We start from the raw sequence: 17,365 nt of genomic DNA on the forward strand, positions 1-17,365 counted from the left end.
CTTATCAGCCCATGATAATTTGTTGTCAATTACGGTGCCTAGATACTTGTATGTCTCAACAATTTCTATATTTTCTTCTTTTATCGTGATAGGCAATACAACTGAACAGGTGGAACTTCTGAAATCAAAAATAATTTCTTTTGTTTTGGAAGTATTATTTTGGTTGATACAAAGTGCATAAACACGAAATACAAACAAACAAAAATAGACAGAGAACATTATTTTAAGTTTTCTTAAATGTGACGTAGTATACAATTTTCTTTAAATGAAATAACTTTCATAGGCCAGCTTTAAACCCAGTAGAGTGGGGCATAGTATAATATAATAATATTTCATTTATAAAGCCCCTTTTCATTATATACAAAGTGCATAAACAAGAAATACAAACGAACAAAATTAGACAGAGAACATTATTTTACTATTTAAAGCTGACATTAATTACAAATAGAGAGGAATATTACAACAAATTAGAAAAGATGCGTTTTCAGACACTTCATGAAAACTGTGAGAACTTGGCAATTCTTAAAGACCATATTAGAACTGAAAAATGAAATGGATGTATTATATATCAGCCTTTTTTGTTGCTGCGGCAATAGGTCTAAACTAATAGAGCGTTGATGTGATGCCCTCTAAATTTGAGTGTTTTAATCTTTAAGGTATTAGTACAAAACGGTCATAAAATCAACTCGTTAAAATATTCTTAAAAAGAGCATGTAGTTGACATGAAATGGAAAGGAAAAACAAAAAATTTGTCAAATAAATACCTAACATAATAACTACCATCAACTACCAAACTTCTAACAATGCAATTCTCCTTAACATCCCGCATGCACATTATCAGTTTCAATATTTCTGATTGTAGTATATAAGCAAACTATTGATACTCGACCGTATATTATGTAATATTGTGTGTGTGGAAGACAAACTTTGGAACTTTCGTCTCTCATGTTCCTCTCACTCTCATATGACTCTCCTAGTCTATTACCCGATCTATTCAGCCTATGAGGGTTAGAGGATTGTGAAGTCACCTATGAAAGCCTGGGATCTTGACACCCCTTTTGCTCCCATGTCCTGACTAATATCTCCCCAATGGTCTATGTTTCGTGCCTGGATGAGGAGTTTGGAACTTTCATCTTGCTTACACTCGTCCGACCCGTCGGGTGTGTTACCTGCAGAAAAAAGTAAGAATGTGTCACGTCAACACAGCGATTGAAACCCACATGTAGATATTCATTTACACTATCATGTATAATAATGGTGAATCAGGGAGGTGAGATTTATTACAAGCCCTGGGTGAATCAATAATATATATATAACATATAAATGATAGTATAGCTCCTTACCACCCCTTCCCCCTTTTTTTTCCTTCTCTCTCTCTCTCTCTACAGGAGTGTGCAAGAGTTAATATATTGCAGAACAGGGTCCTGTTTCATAAAACTTATTATACAACAATTTTGCTCTCAGTCAATAAAAGGCCACAATTTCAGTATACAAATAATGCACTGTTGCATGGGAGCTTTTTTGCACGATGGGACAAACTAATACACACCCACGTGATGTCAATTGACCAATCAGATTGCTTAGATTCTAGAACCCATCTTATAATAGCTTATAACAGTAATTGTATCATATGTTAATGATAAAAAGTTTTATGGAACAGGGCCCTGCAGTGCAATATTAGAGCAACAATTTAACAACATAAAATTCATTCACTACATGACGTTCTTCCAAAACATGAACATTCAAATAAAAGTGTATTTGCATGGTTCATAGCTAGATTGCATGAACCTATATACACATGCGGTTAGTACCGGTAGGCCTATATCATAACTAATGATGTATTGGATATATGTCGTAAAGAAAGTTACCTTGCTCCTTAGTGTCAATGTTTTCAGTGGTGTTCTCTTTTGATTCTGTAGCTCCATCTCCGCTCTTCTCTTGCATCACTTCTGAAGTTAGATCAAATATAATAATGAAAATAAGAAGGTTAGGACAGAGTTTACAATGCAGAGGCTTTGCTAATAAAAGGAGGAAAGCTGCACCAGCATAACTCCTGTCGATCATATTCTCTTTTATAACATTTATATTATATATCATATATATTTCCTGTAAGAGCCTTTCTGCTAACTTGTCATCAGCAAGTTTAGCCAAACATTCCTGTATCAATAACAATTTTCAATAACTGTCATAACAGTTATTGAAAATTGTTATTGATATCAAATCCTGCCAGTTGATTGAATGAGAGCAAATTTGTCATATCAATTTGCATTACTGGTAACAAGTTTTATGAAACAGGGCCCAGGTCTTATCTCTTTCGGGCAGTCACATCCTTAGAAAAAAAGGCAAAAACGAAATGTATGTTCCTTAATCACAAATTATTTGTGCTATAAAAAATGAAAGGCAAATAAAAAAAAAAACCCACTTGGCATAATATTTTCTAGTTCTGTTCTTTGGACAAGAACAAGTGATTACAGTCTAAATGTATTACATATGATGAAGGAATGAACAATTGACAAATAATATGGAGGAAAACAATATTAATATGAAATCATGAAATATTTTGTGTAGAAAACCAATGAAAGTGTAAAGATGCATTACTTAAAGCAAAGATAAATTGTTAAACGAGGTGTATTATAACACATCAAATATATATTATACCTTCCCCGAAAACGATAAACCAATGTGGGGAAATAGGGGGGATCGTGACTTCATGTGCCATGGACCAATAATGGCCTTAAGCAGCAGATAGGTTCAAATCCAGCTAATTCCAAGATTTTTTCTGACTTGTTTTCAATTACAGATCGATCAATCGATCTTATCTACCGGTAATTGTAAGCCACAAATATGTTTAAATTTCTCCCAGGAATACATTCATAAAAATTATTGTCCTATAATGGCAGACTAATGAATATTAAAAAGTCAGAATGAATCAGGCAAGCTTTGGTATTTGTTTTTATACAACTCACTCCTAGAGCCTAATTAAATGATTGGTCATTCGCTGTCACGTGTGATTCATTTATCGAGACTATCCCACATCTTTCATGAAAAAGTGTGCTATAGTTTCCAGTACTATCCAAACAAAATTTGAGTGCATGTACATGATGTACATGATGTGCAAAAGTGCGCGTAGAGGTTATAGAGCACTTATACTGCGTGTGCATGGGCCTATTCTTGCACAGCACTATATGCGTAAATGCGCATAGAGGTAAGCTAGTGTACTTATCTCTGTGTGCGTACTAAGCATATTAAACTAGAGATTCATTCGTCAGCCGTACTGTCACAATACAATCTTGAATGAATTCTTTTTACATAAAAATACAAGGATCTAAAGGTTTTGTAGTTTAAAACAAACGATGCATGTTTTCATATGTTCATTATGTGATCTATCCGCCCTCATTGAGACTGTGTGTTTTTATCGCCATAAGCCACAAATATGTTTAAACGAGTGTGTCATCGTTTTTGGCTTTTTTCATACCTTCCTTTCCTCTTTACCCCACCTTTTACCTTTATTACAAACAAATAAAAACAAAAACAACTTAAGAGATGATTAGAACTAAAATTATAAATGGATTAAAATAAAAACATGCTACTAAACTAACTATATTATATGAAGTACTACCACGTGCATGATATATCAATTAACCATGTGGCAAAAGGACAAATTATATCAATATATGTATGGGTGTGGGCGTGTGTGAGTTCCTGTCTGTGTCTTATTACGTTGTCAGCACAAGGAACCCTAAAATGAATTGACTAGGTCAAAATATAAACAGTTAACAAGGGAGTATTACATAATAATTATGTGGCAGTAGTGGCGAAATTTTCAATATCACGCCTTATCAGCCTGATAGGTAATAGAATCATATTGGTCAAGTAACAATTCGTTCTCAAGACACCTGCTGCTCAAGGTTATTTGAACATTTAACCAAGCCCATCTGAGGGTTCACATTAGTTTATCGCCACTTGGTATGTGGTAGTGATGATAACGATGTATGGTGATCGACAATGATAATGATGATTATGATTCACTGCACTTATGATTGTGTTAAAATCATTCAAATGCGCAGATATACATGTACATCTCAGGCATTTCCCTAAATGTGTGGAGTTCTTTACCTGGCTCGTTAATGGCGATGCCTTCTTGACACAGCTCCTCAGATGCCACGTTCCTTGTTTTCGTTTCATGACCGGACACTACCAGATGTTACAGACAAAACCAGAATAAAGAACAAAACACAAATTTAGCAGCGCTAACAACAAAGAGTACTATAACATGTGCAAAACCCTAAAATATAAAGACAAAACATAAAATACATAGAATAAAAATGCATAAATGTGACATTTTATCACTGGGGGAAGAACTTTGTTTCAATGGATCTTTTTAAAAGTGGCTAGACATTAACTTCTCTGATGTCAAGTAGGATGTTTTTTCACGTATTCGAAGCATTTTATTGGCAGATGAGATTCTGGATTTGGTGATAACTAGTTTATATTTGTAGATTATCGGGGTGAAGCTGGTGTATTAATTAATACAACTTAAAGGTACTATGTCCCATTTGCAGGCCAACAAAATGAAAAGGTTAAATTCCAACGGCATTTGAAAGATAATACTAATTTAGAACTTCCCTAAAGAAAGTGGGGCTTGAAAAAGTGTTCAAGTGGGAAAATAACGACTATTAGTAGTCAAATCGTCTTAGGAGCTATAGAGCCAATAAGTAATAGTCTTGATTTTCAGACCATTGTACCGAATGGTCAGACGTTTTATGCTGCGCAAAGATTCAATCAGTTTAATTTTGGCTATCACAAGAAGTGGGTTATTGATGTAGACAAATGCTCATGTACCCTTTACAGCTCATTTTATGTTTGTTATTACCAGAGAAGAAAAAAGCCAGTCAGTCACTCAATAGTGTCTGACAGTGAAGTCTAGCAAGTAACGGGTTTCCTCGCATAATTTGAATATTAGGACACTGCTAACGTTTAAATTTCACAGATAGGACATACATGACATATTCATAATTCCTGCCAAGTTCTACAGAATTTGAGGTTGGCTGCAAAAGGGACTTAGTACCTTTAAGCCGATTATGATTCACCTCATATACCTTACACACCAACATGAGAACATAGTGTGAAATAAATATGTATCTGCATTTAAACATTCCATTGATTCAGTACTATTGCAACTACAAAATATAGGCCCCCCCTCCACGATTTTTCTGATTGTTCGAGAATGCATATGGATGGCGCCTCGCCGCTCGCTGACTTTTTTCTTTAGAGTCTTGCACATCTTTAAAAAAAAAAAAAAAAAAAAAAAAAAATCGGACCTACAGTTACAAGGTCACGTGACCTTTTGTCTTTGCATGTCAGCCCGAAAATCGCTCATTTTTGTGATTTGTGTACAAAACAAATGGAAATGTCATTTTTCCTAAAAATAGATCAAACATGGGTTATTGTGTCTTGTTTAAAGTTTAGGTGGTTATTTTGAAAGTCAAAATAGTTGAATTGTAGTAAGAAATGAAATAAAACAACAAAAACAATAAAATACATAAGTTAAAACAACAATGAAATACATAAGAAATTATCAAAACAAGAGATAACATAAGGAATAAGGCTCTTTCCAAAAAATTTGTTGTATTATTGTTCCAATTGGTCTAATGAATATATGTAGTGAAAAAGAATTCTTAAATATGAATAATATATGATTTATGGGTAAAAATGTGATTTTATGAACTTATTTGCATAAATTACCATAAATATGCAAATGAGTGATTTTTTCGAAAAAATTGAAATTATCATATTGTTCTATTCGCGGAGATCGGCCGTTTCACGGCCAAGATCTTAAGGGGGGCTGCCCCCCCCCCCCCCCGGCCGTACTAAGACCTTAAATAGCCCGGCTTTATTAGGGTTAACATATCCTTGAATAATTGAATGATTTAGTTTTATGCTTTAATATATAAGAAAGTGGGTGCTGGCAATTTGCATGGTGATAGCATATCAAGAATCACAGAAAATTTGAATTTCCTTCAAATTAACATTGTTTCTCTACATCTCATCAATACTGCCAATAAGAATAAGAGGCCCTAAAAAGATGAAGAAAGTAGGATTTTAGAAGATAGGTAAAATATGATCATGTGACAAATGTACTTCTTTATAATTAACTGATAAACAATCTTTAAATCTTACATTACCTGCCATTAACTCATGCGCATAAGCACAGAATCCAGCATCAAGAAGTTTGTTGCTCATTTCTGTAGGACTCTTCTGTATTAATCCCTTCTCTTCGTTCTCCTTCGTTTGGTCCAGGATTTTAGACAATGTTGGCAACTGTCCCAACCTAATGTTAGCCGCTAGCAGTTGTGTCACTTGCTTGTCTATTTCCCCATTTCTATACACTCCTGACAACAAATGAAAACAAATCAGATACAATTATTTAAACATATTTGTGGCTTACACCCAGTAAATAAGATCGATTGATCGATCTGTATTGAAAAACAAGTCAGAAAAAATGTTGGAACCAGCAGGACTTGAACCTGCATCTACTGCTTGCCAGGCAGCGACTCTACCACCAGGCCATCACTGGTCCATGGCACAGTCACAATCGACCAGTGATGGCCTGGTGGTAGAGTCGCTGCCCGGCAAGCAGTAGATGCAGGTTCAAGTCCCGCTGGTACCAAGATTTTTTCTGACTTGTTTTTCAATACAGATCGATCAATCGATCTTATTTACTGGGTGTAAGCCACAAATATGTTTCAATAATTGAAATTTCTCCCAGGAAGCATTACATTTATTTTTTAAAAAATCAGGTACATTAATGTTTCTATCTTGAGAATACAGGGTGGCTTTGTTTTTCCATAATTAAATGTACCTTCATTAACGTAAATGTTCATATTTCTATCCCACTTAAATTAGTACTTGAACTGATTGTAAAGACTCTTTTGGAAATTCTGATTTATGTCCTGGGAAAAGGGGGTAATAGTGGAGTTTTGCTTTTGCCATCATTTAATTATATTTAAATCTCAAAGAAACATTTTTTGGTGTCTCCACTTTGCCATGTGTCTTCACACTATCAGGGATATTTCTACTGGTCCTCTGGAAAAAATGGAAGAAAAAGAAAATTACTGAAAGAATAAGAATTAAAAAATTGTGAAAGTTCTTCATGAAGGTGTACAGATACCTGAAATGATGTCTAGTGCGAGTTGCTCCTCCCCCATGCTGAACAACGCATCGGCCAACACCAAGCGATGGTTGAATGTTGAAGAACAAACAGTGTCTCTCCATCTAAGAAGTACAGACTTCCCTTGGTTGTCTGGATCCGTGGATTGGACGTCATCAGAAACACCCAGTTGTTTCGCCAGCTGTGCCATGTTAACTCGATTTTCAACTTTTATCATGTCTCCAATGCTGATCTCAAATCCTGTAACATATACGAAGAACCGTTTGTCACTTTTTACATGCATGCACATTCTAATCCATCCACATGCAATGATGTTTGCATCCTACCCCGTACCCATTTACCACCTGGGTGGAGAGGAGCAATGTAGAAAAAAAGCCTTGCTCAAGCTTAGGCAGAAGTGTCGTGACGGGGCACGTACTGTACCCACAAACACAATTTTTTTAAAACCACAAAAGCAAAGCATTTCCTTTGCTTAAAACAATGCTTGCATATGCCCTTTCTATGCCACAATAAGATATTTCCTTTTACTGTGTCTTTGTAAAGATGTAAACATGGTAAACTGAGAAGATTCAGCACTTACCAAAATATAGTGCCCTTGCCTCTTCAGAATACCCTGCCTGTCTCAAGGGCGTAACCATTTTCACTCGGTTATCAGTGTTCACCTGCTTCATGATATAAGCAGTGCCCTGTGTCAGATTGTGGGGTTCAAGGTTGCATCTGTAAGAAGCAAGGACTGTATCGCTTATGTTCAGAGCTTTGGCAAATGGGTACACGTCGGCCATGATGAGACGAAAGGCTAAATCGATCAGCTCTACATCGAAGATATTGAATGGTTTTTTCTTGGCAAGAAGGCAGGCTAGAAAAGATAATATAACACAAGGAAGTTGCATGTTTATTTGTAATCACTTGAATACTTCTCAAATCAATTATCGACCCCTTCCTGCATGTGTACATGCTCTCTGTGAGATTTTCAGATAGATAATTGTGACATCACACGTTCAATCAAAAGTAATGCGCGTTAATTGTGCGCAGGTTAAATTGACAATTTCAATACCCCAAAGTGGGTGACATGAGATTAAATTGTCTTTGGCATTGTCATTGATAGCCAATCATTAAGTCAAACGTTGACCTTACAGTGACCTATAGCTTTAAAGGGATTTTTCAACATTGGTGTCAAATCGGTTCGGATTGTAAAGAAGGCATATAAAACAAATATACCAATTAGCATTTAGTTTGTAAGAATAGTGGAAATTATATATCTCCGGAGGGACTGGCAATATTTTTTTTTTTTTCATCGGGGCTTCGCCCCTCGGAACAAATGGTACTACGCCAGTCCCTCCACAGATACATAATTTCCACTATTCTTTCTCACAGCTTGGTACATTTGTATAATATCTTGTTCTAAAATAGATTTAACACTATTAGAAGAGATTGGCATTATAGCCCTCAAAAAGACCATTTTTGAGGTCTAAAAGACAGGTGCCATCCAGGTGACAGGTGACATAATACGTATAGTGCCTTACCATAGCATGGATGTTCATTCTCCAGAAGCTGTCTTAGAATTTTTCTTGGGGTATTTTGCTTATTTTCTCTCCTAATTCTTTCAAATTCGGAGTCTAAAGTTGGTTTCAGCAAATCGATTATTTCGAAAATGAGTTCTTTTTCTTCTGGAGATTGTTGTCCTGGGGCTGTCACATCGTATTTCTTACAGAACGCAAGTAGAACTGCTGACCCAGCATAGAGAGCATAGAGACCAATGCATAGAGTTCATCACGTGATATAGATGAGACTGTAAGGAAAATTATATTTAAATAAAAATATGATAGCAAAAACTGCAGAGGCAACTCAAGAGTAATTTCAGTACCATATTATTATATATTGAAATATTCTGATACTGTTCTGTTGGAAATGAAAAATAAAACTGAAACTGATAACATATTTTTTGTCATGATCGCACGTTTTCAATACGATGACGCAAAACACTATTGAAACTGCTTTAGGTTGACTTTTTGAAACTCTTTGCGATCGTGTTAAAAATATTATTTGTCATGGAGGGTTGACATGCAACAGAGTAAAAGATGTTTCAACTATTTTTTTTTTCAGAATGGCTTTTCAAGGATTTTCACAGGCAATATTTGAAGCAATAACGTACAAGTAATAATATCAACATTGCTGTTAAACTATTCTTGGCCTGAGGTGTTTTACGTGTAAACAGATAAGCTGTATAACAGGAAAAGTATCAGTAATAGTATCAGTTATAGTATCGGTAATAGTAGAGGAACCATGCAGGGAAAAGTACTAACAGTGTAAGAGAAGGTGTACGCCAAAAGTGCAGCAGAAAAACAAAGAGGATTAAAACAACAGAAAAGTGTGCCATTTTTCACAAGCATTTGCTTTTCTATTGGTCCTTTCCATATTAAATACTATTTTTGGTATTATTGTTTGTATGTGTTTAATATGGTTATGGTTCAATAAAAGTTCTAAATTCAACTTGCCCCCTTTGGAAAGAAAGATATACCATGAATGCCAAGACAAACATATCGAATGTCTATATCCTTTTTCTATTCAATTCAATTCGAAGTAACTTTTATTTTCATTCCATGTTTTTTATTCCATATCAATGAAATATTCAAGTAATAAATTTGTACAAACGTAATGACTTAAATTTAACAACAGAGCGATAGTTTTAACCTATACTGGGAGGGGGGGTTGGGTTTAGGTAAAGTGAACACGAAAATTTATATGTTTGTAGATATTGAATTGACATTTTTAAAACATTTAATCTTACTTGCGGTCAGGTTAGAATTCAAACTTGATCATTTGATTACCAGTATATCATTTTCATGTATTGTTTCAAATGATTTTCTTTTTTCATTTTTGTTATAATTGTTATGTCTATGTTTACTTAAATGTTCATGTACCATGTGAAAGAAATTTTTTCTTCAAATCAATACGAAAGAAAACTAGATGGAACTTTGACTGTGCGCAGTCGAAATTGATGCCTCCGTCATAGAGCAATTTTACAAACCAAAACAGAAGAAATTCTTCAAATTCAAGTTCGATTGTAATCCATTAACAAGTTCTCAGAATATCGTGATTACAAGCTATTTCTCATATACATGTATGACCCTTTGATCTTTGACCTCATGACCCCAAAATCTACTCAGTTCATTAATTGGCTCTGCAAGATACATACATATGTCTTGAGTTTGATGGTAATAATCAATCCATCGGTTCTAATGATAATGTGATCACAAGCTACTTTTGCATACATAATGAGCCCCATGACCTTTGACGGTTGACCTCATGACACCAAAATCTAATCAGTTCATTGCCTCAGCAAAATATATACATGTCCTGAGTTGAATTGAATTGAATTGAATTGAATTTATATTTATTGTCATGCACAAAATAAAATGAAGGCATAAAAATCGTTTTACAGCTCACATTTGTATATACATTTATCATAGACAGTAAGTACAAATAACATAAATAACATATCATAAAGTTTCATGGTATTCCGTCCATATGTTCTAATGATAATGTGATCACAAGCTATTTTTGCAGACATAATGAGCCCTGTGACCTTTGACCTATGACCTTGTGACCTCAAAATCTAATCAATTAATTGGATCTGCAAGATACACACATGACATAAGTTTGGCAGGAATCCATCAATCAGTTCTTGTGATAACATGATCACGAGCTATTTTTGCATACATAATAAGCCCTGTGACCTTTGACCTTTGGCCTCGTAACCCCAAAATCTAATCAATTCATTGGCTCTGCAATTAAGATACATACATGAACTAGGTAGGGCAGGAATCCATAACGCGATCGTAAGCCATTTTGCATACGTAATGAGCCCTGTGACCTTTGACCCTGTGACCCCAACATCTAATCAATTCATTGGCTCTGCAGGTTACATACATGACCAAAGTTTGGTAGGAATCCATCAGTCGGTTCTTGAGATAACGCGATCACGAGAACGATCGAGAACGGGACGTACGGACGGGACGAACGGACGGACGAACAAACCGAAAACATAATGACTCCGGCTACTTCGTAACAGAGGCATAAAAAATACAATAACTACAATGACAGATTTAGTAAGTGAAGAATGACTCATCACCATTTTCTGATTTACTGGCTCCAGGATTCTGTTCTATGGGGGATGTCATGACTTCACTCTCTTCGTTGCTGATGAAATCGTCTGAGGAAAAATGTTATACAATTTATAGTAATAATTTTAAGGGAGGCTTCATAATCACCATCATCATCATCGTCGTCAATGCTGTTCTTCCTGGGGTTTACCAAAGCAAACTTTCCCTTAATACGGATAAGACCAACTTCTTACTTGTAAGGACACCCCCAAAACTACGACATATCGAGGCAATAATCGACATAAAGATAGATGGTCTGCAAATTAGACATGTACAAAATGTGAAATATCTTGGGGTGTGGCTGGACCAGCACCTTAACTGGAATGAACACATCAACATACTTCCAGCAAAATTGCTTCAAGATTGGCACTATTGAGACGTGTATGAAAATTTCTAACGATATCAGTGCCAAGTTATTAGCAAATGCACTTGTATTACCATATTGTGACTATTGCCCTCATGGTCAAATTGCAAGGTCTTCAGAATACACTGATTATTAAAGTTGCATAAACAAATGAATGTACGTTCTTACATACCCCAAGTTCAGAAATGTTCTCAAAACTCAAGTGGATAAACATGGAAAAACGTTGGCAATTCCAGAAATGTAAACTTATGTTTGATATTGTAAATGGTAAATCTCCCTCATATCTTCATGATTTACTCTGTCTGCAACAACACATTGCTCATACTCATGAATTATAGTCATCTCAAAAGTTAGAACTGAAAATGGTAGAAGGGCCATAATCCTTTGAAGGTGCAATTATCTGGAACAACCTCCCTAGTAAAGTACGGAATGTCCTAACCAAGCAATCCTTTTGCACAAGGTATTTGAGAAAAAAGTAGACAAAACCAAAAACATAGTACACGCCAGCGCTCAAAATACACGGGGGCGATGGGCGATTCGCCCCCGTGAGCTCCATAATCGCCCCCGTCAGGTTGCTCACGGGGGCGATTGCAAAATTAAAAATCGCCCCCGTGGAATTTTAAAATAAAGATTATCTTTTCTGATATAACTTTAACACAATATTGAGTATTAATTTTCAAACTAATCAAATGGAACTTAGATGGCACTATCTCTCCCATCTCTATGAATATTACCGATATATAACGGAAGCTCGCAGCTAGTGCAGCTAATGCGGCCATCAGCAATGGCTATACTGCGCCAATAGTACCGGTGGGCACACTGACGCCCAATATCTGCTGGAGCTGGAGATGATCGCGCAAGGACTGAAACATGGAGAAGTTTTTCGTTGTGAAAAGTGTGAATCCTCTGAAATCTGGTTATTCTAAAAGATCAGCAAATAATGTAACTCGACCAGTAAATCAATATTGAGAAGAAGATCACCAAAAATGTTGCAGGGGCGGATCTAGGCGGTTTAGGGGGTTTAACCCCCCCTCCCCCCCCCCCCCCCCCCCCCCCCCCCCAGGTCGAAAATCCCATAGAGACCAATAGAGACCATTAGAAAAATTCTATTGGTCTCTAATAGTTTCTGTTGGAGTCTATTGGTTTCTGTTGGACCCATAGAATTGACTCCAATAGAGACCATTCAAACCATCAGAAACCAATAGAAACCAATAGCACCCATAGAAACCAATAGAAATAGAAACCAATTTAGGACCAATAGAAACCAATAGGACCAATAGAAACCAATAGGACCAATAGGACTGATAGGACCAATAGAAAACCAATGAGACCAATAGAACCCAATGGGACCAATAGAAACCAATAGGTCCAATAGAAACCAATAGAAACCAACAGCTAAATCTATCTGAGCTGAGCTGAGATTGTGATAAGCCCTAAGTAAATACTAGCGCTGTAATCCACCCCACCGAGACCTTGATGAGGTGATAGATAAGCATGATAGAGGGGAAAGGAAGGGAGAAGGGAGAAAGAGACACATGCAGGGGTTCACTGCTAGAGTCAAAATTGTTGTTATATCGCCAATTATGGGTCATTTTGTTTCGTTCAAACTTTCATTTTGGTCTTCATCTAAATTATTAGTGACTTTAGGACATGAAAATATCTTAAAACAAATAAAATACTTATTTCCTACTAATTCTCATTTCCTTTCAGGCAGAGCCCCAGTAAGAGTTTGTAACTTTGTTTACACTAGTATTACGTAAGATGATGAAGAGTCCAGCTGCAATCCAATATCATAACCTCTCACGCAGAGCCTCAAGGCTCTGTCCAAGTTTTTAATGAGAGAAACGAAATTGGGGTTCTGGCACCCCACCAGATTACATTAATTCCTGTGTTAAAGTGGTGGGGTATAGTTTTAACGAGAGCATTTTGTAATGATTAACGGGGCTGGGTTCAAAATAACACAAAAAAAATCACCTCGACGCTTCGCGGCTCGTCAACGATGCTTCGCATGTTAGTAGATGCCAGGAAAACATCACTTACAGGGGTTCTTTTTTTTCCCTGTGGACAAAAAATTAATTTGAGCCCTGGTATACGCAAATAGGGATCGAGTCTGAATATATGGTACTTACCAATTACAGATTACTGTATCTCTCACAATTATCCTACAAATTACAAATTATTAGTAGGAGACCATATCATGCAGCCTGTAGGTACAACTTTCAAAAGTAAAAGTGCTTACCTTGACCAAATGGCTGCCGTTTCAGTGACAAACATCTAACAACTTTTTATCCATGGGTTTGGGGGAAATTTCAAGGTTATGGCAACCACTTTTGATTGTAAAAGTTGCTTAGTTGAATTTGTTATGTCAGAAAACATACTATTAGACACTAAAATCATTAGAAGCGGACGATGTTAACTGTACATGTGTTGGTTATTTCTAAAGTGCATTGACCTTTTTGACCATAGCGCCCTCATTTAAGGTCAAAGGTATGTTTTGGAATCCTTATGACCAGACGAGTAATTAAGTATGCAATTTAATAAGGTTCACTGTGTTGGTGAGTTTGACCACCAGTCAAAAGTGTGTTGACCTTTCAACGTTTTTTACCATAGCGCCCTCATTTAAGGTCGGAGATATTACAACTTATACATTTTTGGAATCCTCATGACCAGACGAGTAATTTGATATGCATATTGACACGATTAGAACTATTTGAATTTCTATCCCTGTGTGACCCTTGTTGACCCCTCACGAAAATACCTGGGATTTTCAATGGGGCAGCCCAAGTCAAAATTGTTCGGTATTCATCAGGGAACACAAAAACACTTTCAAACCTTTGTTCCCAGAGATTGGTCACGGGACCTACAGGCTGGTCTCCTACTATATGTATACTTATGTTTAGACATCGTTACTACCGGTAAGATATAAGGATTTGTTTTCAAAATTTGTTTATTATGTATGATTTTTTTTAATTTTTTTTTTGACTTGCTGAGTTTAGGCCTACATTTACATTTGAAATTTATCTGCGTGTATTTTTTCTGGTATATCATGTTTACTATTCACCATGTAATGATGATTTTTAGATAACACTCTAGAATACATTGGTATTTACTCGTGAACAAAGGATCAAAGTTGTGATTTTTAGGGATTGAACATAGATTAAAGGTAAAGACCAGTATTGGAAACGCCCCAATTTCAAAAAATAAAAATGGAAGCTCTCCTTACCAATCATGTGAAAGAATATGTTTTGACTAATACATGATGATAAAAAATTTGCCGGGAAACCGCCTACTAATTCATATATTTGGTAAACTTGTTTCTCTCATGGTCTGTGAGAGATATAGGGTAGTCCCATATACATCTTTCTGTGTATAGTGCTTGTAACTTTACGAAGAATGGGCGAAATTTCTTATCATTTTGATGATTCCAGAACCTTGCAGATGCTAGATGCTTGATGATCAACCTTTTCTGATCGATTCCACAACGTTTCTTTCACAATGCAATCGCATGACCATAACTGGTCTTTACCTTTAAAACAAATACTATATTCTTCAAAATAAAAATAATAATTACGAGTCAACGCAAAGCGTAGCATCCCCTCGCAGGGTAAAAATGGCATATACTGTATATGTCAGAACAAGTTACCTCCATTGGACTATAATATTATATTACTAGGCAAGACTGTTACCCACATTTTCACTTAAATAATTAGGTGTTTTTGCATATTTAATGAGCTATGACCTTTCAGCCTTGACCTACATAATCAGAAATCGAGCTTAGGCTGTACATGTATTTTGATACCATATGTACCTTCATATTACATTTCATTAACATTCGTCAACAATTACCCAAGTTATCTAATGGAAGCCAGTTTTGCATATTTAATGAGCTATGACCTTTGACCTACATACATTGAAATCGAATTTGGGCTGTGTTTTGATGCCATGAACAATCATATCAAATTTAATTAAATCCGTCAAACAATACTAAAGTTATGGATTGGAAACCAGATTGGCATATTTAATGAGTTATGACCTTTGACCTACACACTCCGAAATTGAACTTGGGCTGTGTTTTGATACTATGTATCTTCATATCAAATTTCATTAAAATTTGTCAAACATTACTCAAGTTATCGAATGGAAACCAGATTCACATATTTAATGAGCTATGACCTTTGCCCTTTGACCTACGTACTCCAAAATCAAACTTAGCCTGTAGTTTTATATCATGTACCTTCATATGAAATTTCATTAAAATCCGTCAAATGTTACTGAAGTTATCGATCGGAAACCAAATTTGTTACGGAAGCACGGAAGCACGGACGGCAGCGTTACTATATATATCCCCTCCGACTTTGTTTTGTTTTCCAAGTGAAGCACCATCAGCTTTAATGGTGTACTTCCTAAAGGTCATGGAATTATTATTACCCAAGAAATTGCCAGCGACCCAATTACACCTGGGTGAAGAGGGATAAATGTGGATTCACACCAACAACCCTCCAATTCAAAGTCAAGTGAATGAACCACTATACCACAACACCTTCACAATCTGACGATACTGCCATATGAGGATCAAATATGATATTAAGTCAAAATAAATATCAATATGAATTTGCATACAGTTTTCGAAACTTGGAGAACCAATCCTGACTAGCACTCGTGCTAACTTTTGGTTCTCCCTTAAACAACATTTTAAGTTTTTAAGTTTAAAAATATCCTTTATTTGAATCACTTATACGCTATTGGAACTCTGTGAATTTCAATTCCAGCCACAAATATGTATGTATTATTAAGTTATAGCTAATTCACAGGTGTGATATGACATGGTTTATGATTAATTTAATTTGTACACATGGTTTAACTATGGATATTTTCTTTTTCTTTGTAACTCATGTACATGGATATTTTTGTTATTTTGTTACCCACTTGAATACATTTGTATCATTGTGTTATGTTGTTGTTTTTGTTGTTAATAAATTAAATTCAAATTAAAAAAATCAAATCAAATATGTACCTGCAATATCCTGGCGTTCACACTGTTCTGCAGCTTGTCTCAATCTGCACCTGATTTTGTAGCTACTGCACTTTTGATCCTGCACCCACACCTTGAGCATGTCGTCCGTCCTGAACATCTTGAGGTCTTCTTCATTCATCTTAGCTATGGCGTCTGCAGAAAGGTTCAAGGTGTTTCCAAGTCTCTGGCAGTGTTGTTTGGTGATATTGAGAGCAAATTCCTTCAAGACCTCGTCTGTCAGTTTGTGCTTCTTTTGAACTAAATTTGATAGAAAGATGCATTTTTGTATTATTATATTTTGCAAAGTGAGTATAATCTCATAGAGAGGGGTCATTTGATGGAAGGCTATAGAGCCCAATAGATTGGCGATGTGTCTTGAGGGCTGTCGGTCACCATCAGCTTGATCTGATCTGTTACGGTCGTCTCATCGAATATAGTAATCAAATAATTACCGTTGGTGAAGGCGATGGGACAAACTATCACTTCCGAGGCGATCTGGATGTAGCTATCTTTCCGAAGCGAAGCTGAGGAAAGATAGCGTATACATTCTTATCGACGAGGAAATGACAGTTTGCCATCGCCTGAAACCAAAAGGTGAGTATTTGCTTTATATTCCACATCTAAAACAATTCAACTACAAAAAGAAAAGGACG

At 35.9% G+C, this 17,365-nt stretch overlaps 1 protein-coding gene and 1 long non-coding RNA gene across 2 annotated transcripts; both read right to left on the reverse strand.

Moving 5' to 3' along the window:
- Nucleotides 1-1,086: 1,086 nt before the first annotated feature.
- LOC105441004 lies at nucleotides 1,087-4,576 on the reverse strand. The gene is made up of 3 exons (XR_004062931.1): nucleotides 4,117-4,576; nucleotides 1,869-1,949; nucleotides 1,087-1,169 (listed from the first exon to the last, which is right to left on the reverse strand). It is a non-coding gene; the product is annotated as an uncharacterized LOC105441004 (long non-coding RNA).
- Nucleotides 4,577-5,897: 1,321 nt separating this feature from the next.
- Nucleotides 5,898-7,866, reverse strand: LOC115921525. The gene is made up of 3 exons (XM_030979016.1): nucleotides 7,752-7,866; nucleotides 7,172-7,411; nucleotides 5,898-6,392 (listed from the first exon to the last, which is right to left on the reverse strand). The coding sequence occupies exons 1-3, from the start codon at nucleotides 7,840-7,842 to the stop codon at nucleotides 6,103-6,105; spliced, it is 621 nt and encodes a 206-aa protein (XP_030834876.1). The 5' UTR covers nucleotides 7,843-7,866; the 3' UTR covers nucleotides 5,898-6,102.
- Between the last annotated feature and the right edge of the window lie 9,499 nt (nucleotides 7,867-17,365).

Source organism: Strongylocentrotus purpuratus, unplaced genomic scaffold, assembly GCF_000002235.5.
Source record: "Strongylocentrotus purpuratus isolate Spur 01 unplaced genomic scaffold, Spur_5.0 spur5_scaffold_1, whole genome shotgun sequence".
Classification (NCBI taxonomy): domain Eukaryota; kingdom Metazoa; phylum Echinodermata; class Echinoidea; order Camarodonta; family Strongylocentrotidae; genus Strongylocentrotus; species Strongylocentrotus purpuratus.